This window comes from Hydra viridissima, unplaced genomic scaffold, assembly GCF_058129835.1.
Source record: "Hydra viridissima isolate aposymbiotic clone 2 unplaced genomic scaffold, HvirCarnegie_v1 scaffold_9, whole genome shotgun sequence".
NCBI classification, from domain to species: domain Eukaryota; kingdom Metazoa; phylum Cnidaria; class Hydrozoa; order Anthoathecata; family Hydridae; genus Hydra; species Hydra viridissima.
In genome coordinates, this window is record NW_028324308.1 from 16,201,494 (window position 1) to 16,216,291 (window position 14,798).

A 14,798-nucleotide genomic window follows, 5' to 3' on the forward strand; every position below is an offset into this window, starting at 1 on the left:
AAATTGAATACATTTATGACTTCAAATTTAACTATGAACCAAACATAAAAATTATAAATGCATCAAAATTAGGATAAGTTCTTATCATTCCTGACATTTTTCTACTTATTTTAAATATTGACTTTAAAGTTATTCATTACTTAACATACTTAAACATAGTCGCTATTTTCTAACCTCAAATGAAATTAGAGAACAATCTCCAATTGATAAAATTTATATAATAAAAAGGTAAATTAAGTATTGATAAAAATTATAAAAGATTATTATATATTAAAGTGTTAACTATTAATATTACATTACTTTTATTACTAAACTATTATCACTTAAGAATAAATTTTTAAAAATGGATAAAATTATCAACTTTTAAAATTTTAAATACCTTGACATAATGGAAAACCACTCTTAAGATAGAAACCAGGTTTGCAGTGACACAAATATGATCCAGGGGTGTTTATACATTGTTGATTTTCCCTGCAAGGTTGATACTTGCACTCATCAATATCTGAAAATGCAATCAGCATAAAAAAAAAGTGTGACTATCTAATTAAAATTAGCATAAACTGCAAAAAAACAATTTTTTAACAAAGCTCGTCAACTGATGATATCAATCTCACCTGTGCATCCTGTTCCATTTATTGGGAAGGTCACATTCAAAGCATATCCGTTGCCAAAATAACCATCTGGACATTCACAGTCGTAAGAACCATGAGAATTAGTGCAAATTGCTGTTACATCACTATTCTTGAAACACTTATTTATAGGACAGCATTCATTAATATCTAAATAATATTATCATATTCACTAGTATCTGTTTTATAAACTTATGTTTTGCAACAAACATATATGCAACATAAATGTATATGAAACATAAAAACATAAAAACATTTAAGTAATTATTAAAATTAGATTTAAAGTGCCAAATTTTTTTGAAAATCTTATTGCTAAAAAAAAAGAGAGTATCGTTGAAAGCATTTATTGATTGGGAGAAAAACTATTTGAAAAACTTTTAGAAACTGTGGAAAGTCATTTGATCCTTTGCACTTTTTTTTTGTTGGTATTATGTACCTTAAGAGGACTTAAACATGTATTTTTGATATTCTTGATTATTGTGAGAAACCAATAAGATGAAAAGTTAGTCAGCAAGGGGTATTGATTGAATATATATTGACCTAATTTTTTGACCTTTCTCAAAATGGTTTGAGTTACAGATCAAATTTACCACCTTTTAAAAGTGTAAACCAGTCTTAGAAGTCGATTTTGGATAGAGCATGCTCACAAAGCAACTAATCACATGCACCATAAGCAAAGTTATAACATTTGTTAACAATAACTTGAAGCACTTTTAAACTCACAATCTGTATTTTTCATAAAAAATGGTAATAAAAAAGCAAGAGAATCGGTACATTTAACTTTACAACTGATTGCTTATAAAAAAAACTTTTGACTAAAGATAACTTAGTATCAAACGTCAACACAAATATTACTTTTGTATTGCTGATGGCAATAAGTGTGTAAAGAGTAACAGCAATAAAAAATTATAATGATTGATTATATGTATGATGGAGATAAGATGAAAAATCGTGTTTTGATATTTGTATGGGAACTATTATTTTTTGTAATAAAAATACTAGATGAACATAAATCACACAATTAAAAAGTCAAAACCAAACCAAAATGTAATATCAAACCTCTACAAACATGAGCAAAAATGTTAGGAATTTCTTCAAGGCCAGGTTTACAAATACAAGAAAAAGAGCCAACTGTATTTTTGCAGTAATTGTAACGTGTATCACAAGCTGTTCCTGTAAAGCATTCATCTATGTCTAAATGAATAAATGAGTAAATGTCTAAATTAGAAAAAAATAAAAATAATAATAATAAGAAAAAACATTAAAGCGACATTAAGCTTTTTAATAAAATGATTAATCTTTTTTTTTTTTAAAATCTGAATAAAAATTTCACCAAAAAATTAGCAACTATTAATCTAATTTGAATAATTATAAAAGTAAATAAATTGAATGTTCTTTGAAATAAATAATTAGAATAATTAGAATAATCAAAATAATAATATTAATTTAAATCCTTTGAAATAAGTAATTTAAATATTTTTTAAAACATTATTGTATATTATTTTCATACCTATACATTTAGGTACAATGGAGTTCTGATCTTGCTCAAAACCTTTGTTACAGCCGCAAGTGAATGAACCATCAGTGTCATTACAAAAACCATTAACACGATCACAATTATCTTCTGCATATTGACATTCATTTTTATCTAAATGATATTATCCAAAAAAATGCTAACAGTACCAGTTACTAAAAAAAATCTATTATGTTAACATCATTAAGCAAAGCATCTTTACCACCTTTTTAAACTAAACTATTTCTGACAGGTGATGTTAAAGTAGAATACTTTACTAATACCCTAAGTGATAATTACCATTGTAATATACCAGTGATAATTACCATTGTAATATACCAGTGATAATTACCATTGTAATATACCAGTGATAATTACCATTGTAATATACCAGTGATAATTACCATTGTAATATACCAGGTATATTACAATGGTAATTATCTAATAACTAATTAACTAATTAACTAATACCCTAAGTGATAATTACCATTGTAATATACCAGTGATAATTACCATTGTAATATACCAGTGATAATTACCATTGTAATATACCAGTGATAATTACCATTGTAATATACCAGTGATAATTACCATTGTAATATACCAGGTATATTACAATGGTAATTATCTAATAACTAATTAACTAATTAACTAATACCCTAAGTGATAATTACCATTGTAATATACCAGTGATAATTACCATTGTAATATACCAGTGATAATTACCATTGTAATATACCAGTGATAATTACCATTGTAATATACCAGTGATAATTACCATTGTAATATACCAGTAATATACTTTACTAATACCCTAAGTGATATAATTATAATTATATATATATACTAATTGAGGCCAAATTATAGAATAATCAAGAGAAATACAATAGGTAGTAAAAACTAAATTTTACCACAAAATTATGATTTAAAATTGTAAAATTGCACAGAGAAAATTAAAATCAAACAGTGAAACTTTTTAAAGTCCTGAAAGTTGAAATAATTTAATTTGCAAAATCATTCTTTTTTACTTCTTATAGTGTGATGATGAATATTTACTTAGTAATAAAAATGCATAATGTGGTAACACTGCATTAGCATGACTACACTTTATGTCCAAGATGTTTCTTTTAATGCTTTTGTAAGTACCAGATTAATGTCCTTTAGGTTTATTTGAACGTTTTTGTAAGTACCAGGTTAATGACCTATATTTTTCTTTGAATGTTTTTGTAAGTATCAAATTGTCTTAGAAAAATTTACAATTATATCTTTTAGTTAGAAATACCTTTAACAACTTGTAATATTATGATAATCTAATGTAATTGTTTGTAACTTGCATAGACTTTTTTCAATCGATTATTTTATTTTATCCACTTATAACTGGACTTGTATTGTTTGTAGCTTCATATTTTATTCTTAAATTTAAGGGATGGAAAAGTCAAAAAAGAGGAAATACTATTTTAACAATCAATTTCCATTACTCATAACAAAGAAAGATGCCATTGTTTTCTTTCATTGTTTTTCGCAAAACCAAGTAAAATCCAAGTTTGCTATCAGTCTCATGCTAATACTTAGTTTTAGAAGGAACTTACCTCCCATTTTGGGCTGCATTCCCAAACAACCTAATTCATAGAAAGCATATTTTGGTTGGTTCTTAATGCCTCACACAAGGTTGTTACTCTCTAAGTATGCAACAACTAATTAATTAATTTAACAAGTAATCACTTTCTTAGTAATTTTTACATTTTCATGAAGTTTTTAGTGTTATGAAAATGCAAGTTATGTTATATTGACCCCTGATCAACAAAATTTTCTCAATTAATTTGTCAACTGCTTTCAGATTGTTTTTTTTTTTTTTTTTTGAAAAAATAATTCTTCATAAATAACATTCATTTTTGAAAAGATATTTCAATACAGTTTATTCCACAATTGTTTTGGATATTAAAAAATACTTAATAAAGCTACGATTAGTTCTTTTAAAAGAACATTTAAAATGTACAAACTTAAATCCTTCACTTCTATTTTAAAAAAATCCTTTTTTGATGTTTTATCAATTATTATTTTCATTGTATTCAGGCCTTTGATTTTTTGGCATTTTTTTTTATATTATGAATCATATAGATGATATATATATATATATATATATATATATATATATATATATATATATATATATATATATATATATATATATATATATATATATATATATATATATATTAAGGTGGGTCGAAATGTAAAAAATATTAAGTTGGAGATCCTGTACATGTCTAAAAAGTTGCTTTTTGATGTACTCATTTGAAAAAACCTCACTTTTTATTTTATGGACAGTGTCTACAGGTCCCAACTCTGACTAGAAAGACTACATAAATACCCAATGTTAGTGTAATGTATTGCAATGTATTACAAATTAAAAATAATGTAAACTGTAACGAATCAATGTTAAACAGCAACAATACAAAGTTGTTTAACCTAACTGTTAATAAAATCTTTCTTGCTGTCTATTTTTGGTATCTCTAATCTGGATTTCTTACTCTGTAACACCATGCCATGACGGGACTTTCTCCCATAAACTTTACAGCTCGCAGCGCTAACGTCTTTAATTGTTCTCTCTACTGCCTGTGAATGACATGGAACATCGGGCAGTAGTATTGGATGTGTGTAAGTAAGTTGATCATTTGAAAGGTGTGATAGCATCGGAGGAGATGTAACATTACTCTGGTCCCAGTCAATCATGTTAATGAACGATGTCGCAGCCAAATTTAATGTTATATCCTTCTTATCAAAGACGCGAACCGGTATGTTACTATTAGTCTGCTTCTCTCTTGCTCTTATTATTTGTTCTACTGAAAAACGACGGACTTCCATATCACTATCACTAACTGCAGCTAACAGAATGTTTTCAGCATGTGCAAAGTAGCAGTTATTTTCGAGAACAGGACGAACCACAGCCTGATCTAATGCATCAAGTTCCTGAAACAACTGAACTAAGTAAAAGAAGTTGTTAGCACCATTTTGGCAAGAAGAATTTGATTTGATTTTGAACCAAGAGGGTCCGTAAAAGTTCAAAATGAAATGCGTTACTCTTCTGAGAGGTTGAGATGCCACCTCTCTAGACATGTAGAGACGCAAAATCCTGTTGGCTTTCGTCAACCACCGAGCATGACTTATATTTCCAGGTAAACTCTTCTCGAGGAAATCAATGTCTGTAGAAGCCTGACGTCCACGCTGTACTGCTAGACATGCTTTTAAAAAGTACAGTTGGTCTGTGCTAAGATCCTTCTTGACAGCTTCATCACAATCAGTCACCTTACCAGTAATGGGCAAATAATTAACGACAGGCAATTCATTCGGATCATATTCTAGAGCTGAGCTAATTGTACCTGTCAATGTGGAAGGTCCTGTAGTTCGAGCAAAATCCACGCCTGCCAAAAACCTTCTAAATGGCAGCTCGTTACAGTGTAGAAGGCATACCAACCACTGTAATGGTCTACCTAAGTTCTCCTCCAATTTTCTTATGATTCCGTTGCTTTTACCTGTATTATTATTTGTGCCATCACACACAACACCTTGAATGCTTTCTACGGAGTTTGTCTCTATAATAACTGACATTAACTCCTTTGTTATATCAGCAGCTTTACTACTTTCAGGAACTACATGATCGATGTATATGTTTCCTGGATACGAGACAATACTATAGTGTTCTTCTTTTTTACTTCTTCTACAACCAAAACTCTCAACTAATGTAACGTCTTGTTTTCCATCAAAGCCTATACAGCACAATTCCTTATTGCTCTGCATATGTTCTTCAACCAGAGTATCTCTCCAGAAATTCCTTTGTCGACGTAGCTTTGAAGGATCAAGAATTGTTGCTGAAGACAACATACTGAGGTCTTTTAAAACAGCATTAACAATAAGACATGTATCTCTGTTGCTAATTTTGCATCGATCAACTGCTTTACATAATTCCTTGTACTTGTTTCTGTTCTGCACTGATACTGTCTCTTCCTCTGATGTATAATTACTTTCAGATGTGTTACGCTCATCCTCATCAATATCTTCCTCAGTTTCATATTCAACCTCTTTTGACTGTGCTTCATCACACACTAATTTCATAAACTTGCGTTTTTGTCTCTTTTCCAGTGTTGCTGTCGTTTCTTTGTCTACTCCACCAATTATCATATTTCTAACAGTTTTCTGGTCAACCCAGAAATCCCACTCTATCAATGGAATTTTATTTGGCAGTGGGCACGTGCATAAGTTCCTATCTCTAATGCCCGAATCAAAGCATTTGCAGGTACAAATGTCAAATAACTGCTGAAAAGAATTCAACTTTTCAGTGAACGTGTCTGATGTTCTTTTTGCATCTGAATATTTTTCAAGTGTATGTACTTTATCCATAAGTCTTCTAACCCTAATGATTGTGCTATTCACTTCTATTGTGGGAATACTTGCTTTTGAATAAATACATTTCACTCTGTCTGCTAAAATTGAATATCTTTCTTGCAAGCTAATTTCTAATACTGTTTTCTGATTATAATAGAACGCCTTAATAACGTCTTCATATGATGGGATTTGATTTTCAGGAAGATCAACTAACTGTCCAAACAATGGATGTTTAGTTGCACTTTGTGTACACATAAATATGGATATTTAATATATTTGTCTAAAATAATAAAAAAAACTACAACAAGTTATGGTTACAATAAATAAAAGCTGTTAAAACAATTTTTCATAAGAATTAAATCAATAAATATTCCAATATTTATACAGACTATAATATGTTTAGCCCTCTCATAAATAGGCCTACATGTTAAACGAAGTGATCTTTCTACAGTCTAAACTATAGCCTACTGTAGTATACATCTATATTAGCCTACTTGAATTTTACTATAGATCTATTATTGCAAAGAAGAAAATAAAATTACAAAATAATATATTAGATATTTTGCTTGTTTCTAAAAAATCCAGCACATGGTTTGTTGCTAATGTTGGTGACGTCACATGTAAATAACGTTATAAAATTTATTCCATTTCTTTTTTAGCACTTGTAGTTAGGTGCTAAACCATTTGCCAACGCATTTTAGTCCATGATTTATAGTTGGTACGTATTTAGACTGTACCAAGGAAATGGTTAAAATACATCAAATAAGGTAAGGCTTTAATCAAAAGTTGGGACCCCTAAACGTTTCATAAAAAATCTTTAAATATTATTTTCATACTGTATTGATGCCAAGACAACTTTTTATTCATGTACAGGAAAAATAAAAAAATTCGACCCACCCTAATATATATATATATATAGGGGAACCCGGGGTAAGACGGGATACTGGGGCAAAACGGGATTATGAATACATCAGCTCATGTTGTACCTTGCCTTTTCCAAAACATGCAGCTGCTACATCAGCTGCATGTTTTGGAAAAGGCAAGGTACCAGACTGTGAAATTTGGATCATGTGATGTTTTGACTACAACGAGAATGAAAGTTTTAAACGCATTGAAAAAATATTAGAAAAGTTTAATTTTTAGATGTTTGATGTAAAATGTGATGAAACTGATAAAAATATATAAAATATAAAGAAGTAAGTTTTGACTTATATGACTGAATTTGTGTTAAATTAATCAAGCTTACACTGCATTTGTTACTGAAAATATTGCTAACTTATCATCACACCAGTTGGGGCAAGATGGTATAAGGCCTTTGGGGCAAGATGGTATAAGTGTATCCCATCTTGCCCCATGCACTACATATTTACATAGTTTACCACTTTCTGAAATTCACTTTCTGTGCTTTTTTCTTTTGCATATGCTAAATAAATAAATACTTTCTGCCTTCTGGACAATAGGTTATAGCAATATGCCCATATGTAGCATACTTTTCTATGCCAATAGAGATTAAATTTGGCACTCATTTCAATTTTCTTCACTTTTATTAATTTAATGTAATTTAGCATCATTTTTATTCATGGGATTTCTGTGTCACTCCATCGTACCCTGGTGATTGGGGTAAGATGGGATACCATCCCATCTTACCCCTATACCTGGGGCAAGATGGGATTTTCAGGACCTTTGCCATATTGAAGCTAGCCATCATGGTGGATGATATATTACTATGTTTACTACGGAATCATACAGGATATACATATGGCTTCATGATCAGTAAAATAGGAGGAAATATATAGGTGTCTTTGTGTCCCAATCTGACTGTTTTGCTTAAGTATCCCGTCTTACTCCAGGTTCCCCTATATATGACACAACATAATTGTATTTTAAAGCATTTATGTAATTTTCCTAAAGTTTAATAAACAGAAATTGAATTGTTCATCCTTAAAATGAAGTACTGTAGATAAGGATAATGTCATAATATGTAGTATGTAGTATGTAGTATGTATTATGGAGTATGTACATGGCCTACTATAGTGACAGGCCGAGTAAACGTACGGCTTTTAAAAAAACTGTTGGCGAGTTTTTCTTTTAATAATTTGTAATATTGCGCGATCAAGGAAAAAGACGTGCTCTTTCAATTTGATATTCAATTAATTCCAATTATATTGTATGTGTATTAAATTTGCATTCTTTTTAGATCTAAATAATTAGATTCATAAAATATGGTTTTTAAGTGTTGTGTCTCAGGATGCAGAGGTAACTATGATGTTACAAAGTCTGTGAAAGTTTTTCGCCTTCCAAATAAAAAAAATCTGGATGAACGAAAAAGAAGGATAAGTGCTATACCTCGAGATAACATTCCAGATGGCCCAAATACTTTTATTTGTGAAGATCATTGGCCTAAAAACTATGAAAAAGTTTTTACGGAAAGTTAAGACCAAAATATCCACCATCTGTATTTTCTTCTGTAAACTCAAGTCAAATTCCAACTCCACAGGCACCACCAAGACCAACAAGTAAAGCATTACCATCTTTTAGAAATATTGTGCCTGATGAAATTGAGGATTTTGTAAAAGCTGACAATATTTCATCCTTTGATGATTTGTGTGAAAAAATAATGTCTAAATCTATATCTTTTTCTTTTTCAATAATATCAAATATCTATGAAAACTGTTTACATCTTCAATCTGCTGATATATTAGACAACTTGGGTGTTCCAAAGTTTATTTTAAAGATAAAAAATGATTTATCCTTTGATAGCTACCACTGTGGTATTAAGTGCACCATAAAACCTCTTTCTTACAACCATATAAATACTATTAACTGTATTAGTTGTCTCCATGCTGCAATACACTATCTGAATTCATTACCAATTGATCACAAAAAAAGTATTATTATTGAACAGATGTTAAGTATGAACTCCTTAGTGTTTATTGGTGAAAAAAAATATTCTCCTGATATGGTTGCCAGGGCATTTGAGTATTTTTCACTGTCAAGAACACTTTATTCTCGATTACGTGATGACTATGAACTACCAAGTATATCACTGATGACAAAATTGACATCAAAAGTTAGAAATGTTGGAGATGATGATTTTTTAAAGTTGTATTTTGACAAATGTTCTATTTCTCAAAGACTGGTCATTCTACTAATTGATGAAATTTATGTTAAACCACAGTTAACATATCAAGGAGGGAACATTTTTGGTAAATCTGTTAACTCCCCAAATGAATTGGCAAAAACAGTTTTGGGTTTAATGATTTGTTCTTTGTTTGGTGGAAAACAGCTTTTGTATAAAGCATTACCAGTAACAGGTTTAGATGCTAAATTTCAGTATGATCAAACAATGCAAATGATTGAAACAATAAAAAATTGTGGTGGCTCTGTTGTTGCTATTCTTTGCGACAATAATAAAGTAAATAAAAAGTTTTTTGGAATGTTTAATCTCCGTAATACTTGGTGTACTAATGATAATATTTTTCTTCTTTATGATTTCGTTAATTTAATAAAATCTATTTGTAATAATTGGCTCACAGAAAAATGCCAAGAACTATGTTTTACTTATGAAGGTGTTTCAAGAACTGCAAAATGGTCAGATCTTAAAAAACTTTTTCAACATGAAAAAGATGCTATTGTAAAACTGTCTAAACTAAATGAAACTGCAATTTTTCTTAAACCAATCGAACGTCAAAATGTGTCAACTTGTTTAAGAGTATTTTGTGATGAGACTGTAGCTGCTTTAAGAACTCATTCATCCATAAAAAATGTTGATGACACTACAGTTTTTTTTATCTATTTTTATTAAATTTTTTAAAATTGTTAACGTTAAAGGACTTTATGAAAACATTTGTACTAGAGATGAAAATCGTGCTGTTTTTTCATCAAACAATGATGAACGATTGAACTTTCTTTTAAATTTGGCTGATATGGTCGAAAAAATGGCACCTGAAATACACGGTCAAAGAATAAAAAATTTAACTAAAGATACTTCTCGTGCTTTTTCCCATACGTGTCGTGGAATGGTTGAACTAGTGAAACTATTTTTAATAACTTAAGTATTAACATAAGAAGGTTTTTCAAATTTTTTTTTTTTTTTGATGACAAGTCACAAAATTTTAAAACACATAAGTACCACATAAAAGGGAAAATTTAGAATAAAAAAAATTAGGGAATGAAAAAAAAGATTACACAGCTCTAAAAGAAAATAGCAAAGAACATAATTACAAATGTACTTAAGTATAAAAAAAAACAAACATGAAAAAGCAAACAAAGCAATAAAAATAAAAATGAAATAACTTACTGACGCATTTTGAGATTAACTCATTCCCTGCCAGATAATTTGATTTACACATACATCTATACTGACCAGGTATGCCATCATATATACAAGTAGATTTGCTTGAACACTGATTGACACCTTCAGTACAGTAGTTAATTCCTTTAAAAAAAAAAATTTTTCCTAAAATAGTTGAACTTCTAAGACATATAAAAGGTCTTAAAGAAAACCCTGTGTTTATTCTACCACAAAATTTTGAAAGGAAAAAAAATTTGTATTCTAACTTTTGAAATATTCTTAAAAACTAAAAATGCTTTAAAACTAATGGAATGCAGAATTATTAGATGAATACATTAGATGATTAAGTAGAATCATTATAAAAATACCTATACAATTATTTGTTGGTGACAGTCGGTATCCTGTTGGGCAAGCACAACTGTAGGAACCCAGAGTATTAATGCAAGTTGCATTATTTGGCATTAATTTTCGAATACTAGTATCACGCTCACAAGGGTACAATGGACTAATAGAAGCACTGCACTCATCTCGATCTGTGAAAAAAAAAAGTTTTTTTATGCTTCCTTAACACCCCCATCCCATTCTTCTCTAATTTAACAACCATATACAAAATCATAATTCAATAAATACAAAAAACATTACACCTAAACATGATCCATCAGACTTTGTAGTATAACCACTGGGACAAACACACTTAAAACCTCCAATAATGGGAGTGCATATCTGTGGAGCAGTACAGTTGTTGAAAGCAGGTGAGGAACAAGGTTCAATAGCTTTACAAAAACAAACATTTCCAATATTACAGCAATAAACATAATTTGCATTTTAAATAATTTCTCATTACACCAACTATTTAAAAATCATTAGAGAACATTGGGGAATGTATGTTCATCACAGGAAAACTTTAGTTGTATGACAAGTAGTAACTTTATATTTTATAAGGTTTACCAATATCTTGAGTAATCTTAATTTATAAGAGTCTAGTACCACTTAATAGTCAGCGAATGAATTTATAAGTGTCTATTACTAGTTGATAGTCAACAAAAGAATTTATAAGAGTCTAGTATAACTTAATAGTCAGCAAATGAATTTATAAGAGTCTATTATTATTTCATAGTGAGTAAAATACTTTGTACTTTTGTATATAAAACATATAAAATATATAAAATATATAAAATATATAAAATATATAAAATATAAAAAATACATAAAATATATAAAATATATAAATAATATAAAATATATAAAATATATAAAATATATAAAATATATAAAATATATAAAATATATAAAATAAATAAAATATATAAAATATATAAAATATATAAAATATATAAAATATATAAAATATATAAAGTATATAAAATATATAAAGTATATAAAATATAACATTTTCAAAAAAATTCCATAGTACTAACGGAGAGTTCTCAGTGATGCTTGCAATTTACCAAACATAAAATTAAATATGAAATCTTTAGCAAAAGTTAACAATATTTGTTTTAAATTTAAGATTTATAACCAGTTTTTTATTCAAAAAATTTTTGTACACCTTGTACAAAAAATACTGACCTAAACATTTTGGGTTATCATCACTTCCAGCGTTGTAGTAACTGGAGTTGCAGATGCATTGATAGGAGCCATTTGTGTTTTTACATACAGTGTGATTATACAAGCTGCAAATATTAGAGTCACATTCATTTATATCTAAAAAAAAAAATTTTTTTAAAAAAAAATTTTAAAAAGAAAAATTGTAAGCTTTAAAATACTAAACTAATGGTTTTACCCCCTAATCATCAACATTTAAAAAGCAAGATTACTTCTTTTCAAAAACAACAGTCTACTGAAAAATTGCTAATATTTTACAAGATTGTTATTTTATTACAACTTTAGTGCAAGGGATATTCCAATTAAGTTCTAGCTTGAGTTTTGCTGTTTTAAATCACCTTTATTTAAGACAATTTGCAATCATGTGATAGAACAATATTGAGGTGAAAATAAACTTAAGAAAATAAAAAACTAATTTTTTCAAATCAGCTTAAAACAAAACTCTATCAAGTATGGTTAAAATCTCCATTTATGTAAATGTCAATTAATCTGAATTACTACAGTTTGAGTTTGAGCAGTAGCCAGTCATAATTTTAACATCTTCCCTGATATTCTTCACAAACTCCTGGTGAAACTGATCTGTCTGTTTATCACTAATTTAAGCAAAACTTTCTAGAAATTACTGCAAAGAAAATGGTGTTCAGAAACAAAATAAATAAGAAAAGCTTCATAGTTTTATGTTATATTTTCTTGCCCATATTCTCACCAAAGTTTTATATTAGTTGATAGCCATTTTTATATTCTTTTTATTTATAATTTATGTTCTCAAAATTATTCTTTTAAAAATTCTTTTTTAAACATCCGATGTTCTTTTTGTGTTTCATTTTGTGCATCCTTACATCATTTTGTGGGCTATCATATATTTTACCTAATGGTATAGACAAATATTCGAATCAATAGATGATAAATCGAAAAGTAATCAGCTAAAATAATCTAAGAAGAATTTCTTAACTTTGTTCTTGATTCGACTACTAGTACTACATCCTTGCATCTATTCCTTAAATTTGGATAATTTAATCTTTGAAAATTACTTTAAATGATGCAAGTCAGTATTCTAAAAAGATATCTTCTCTAGATATCTTACTTGATATTCTCAAATGTCTAAATAAATTAAACACTCCTTGATTTAAAAAAAAATAAAAAAAAATTATCTTTATGATTTCTGTATCTTCTGCTTGACTAAAAAAATACTGTAAAATTTTTTACTGAAATCAAGAAAAAAAGTTATGAACGTGGTCTTCAAGAAAATTTACTGCTGCCTCATGGTCAGAATTCAAAAAAACAACTTGATTAACAGAAAAATTAAGTTTAAAATCTGGGACTAAACAGGAAGCTGCATATTGTTTAAAAAATCAAATACGTAACAAATTAAATTTAAAAAAACGAATAAACAAACAAATAAAATTTAATAAAAATAGTTCATGTGTTTAACAGAAAAACAGATGATTATAAAAGCTTGGATTCATAAAAAAAATCATCATGCATCAATGAACACTTATTCAAAATAATTACAATCACATCATAATTGTTTAGAATCTTCTTTACTTGTAGATAGCATACTTTGTACCTGTAGAAAGCATGGTTTTAGTGGAAAATTACTGCCAATAATTATTTTTTTAAACAACTTTTAAACTTTGTGTCTTTTTAATTTTATCAAAATATTTAAACATTTTTTATTAAAGCTTCATCTAATTTTTTATCTCATTGCTGTTGTTAGTATCATATCCTGTTTTAAAATGTACTTGCATTAGTTTTGAATAAATCAAAATGTGTTTTTGAGTTATTGGTTGCCAAAACTTAAACACAATAGTCACATGGGCTGGGTGATTTGGCATGGTCTTTTAAAGGAAAATAGATATTAGGGCAATTTCATGAAAACATAAACCATGGACAGAAAAATTTTTTTAAAATTTTCACATTTTGTCAAAGATAAAATGTCTGTGTTTGATAAAATATAAATTTTAGTTGAATTCAAAAACAGAATAAACAATAAAATGTAAGCTGAAGAGACAACATTTTGTGTACATTTTTTTAATAAAATCTTTCCTTTTAAACTAAAGTATATTATGAATTGCTTGTTAAAGAAATATATTACTTAGTTCCTTAATACATCGTAAATAAGTTTACTAATTCTTAGTCATTCATGTATAAATCAGATTTCTATGATGTATAATTTGTGTTACATCCAGCACCAAAAAGTAAAAAAAAAAGTTTATTTAATTTTCAATAAATTTGTTAAGAGAGTTAGAACAGCTTCCTTTGTTAGTTCACTAAAAGTTATTTGTAATAAAAAAAATCATTTCAAAAAATACTGTAACTATCAAATAAACTGCGGTGCTGTTTGTAACATTTGAAAAGAGTAGCTAGAGAGAAA

General features: G+C 28.2%; 1 protein-coding gene across 1 annotated transcript in view; it reads right to left on the reverse strand.

Moving 5' to 3' along the window:
* The window catches only part of LOC145185401 (uncharacterized), a 35,576-nt gene that overhangs the window by 2,768 nt on the left and 18,010 nt on the right, over positions 1 to 14,798 (reverse strand). Inside the window, exons 7-14 of the mRNA XM_090099148.1 lie at positions 12,389 to 12,523; positions 11,464 to 11,592; positions 11,188 to 11,352; positions 10,826 to 10,963; positions 2,140 to 2,277; positions 1,689 to 1,823; positions 615 to 779; positions 380 to 502 (exon numbers count right to left, since the gene is read on the reverse strand). Coding sequence (XP_089955274.1) covers positions 380 to 502; positions 615 to 779; positions 1,689 to 1,823; positions 2,140 to 2,277; positions 10,826 to 10,963; positions 11,188 to 11,352; positions 11,464 to 11,592; positions 12,389 to 12,523 — 1,128 coding nt within the window. The remainder of the gene's footprint in view (positions 1 to 379; positions 503 to 614; positions 780 to 1,688; positions 1,824 to 2,139; positions 2,278 to 10,825; positions 10,964 to 11,187; positions 11,353 to 11,463; positions 11,593 to 12,388; positions 12,524 to 14,798) is intronic.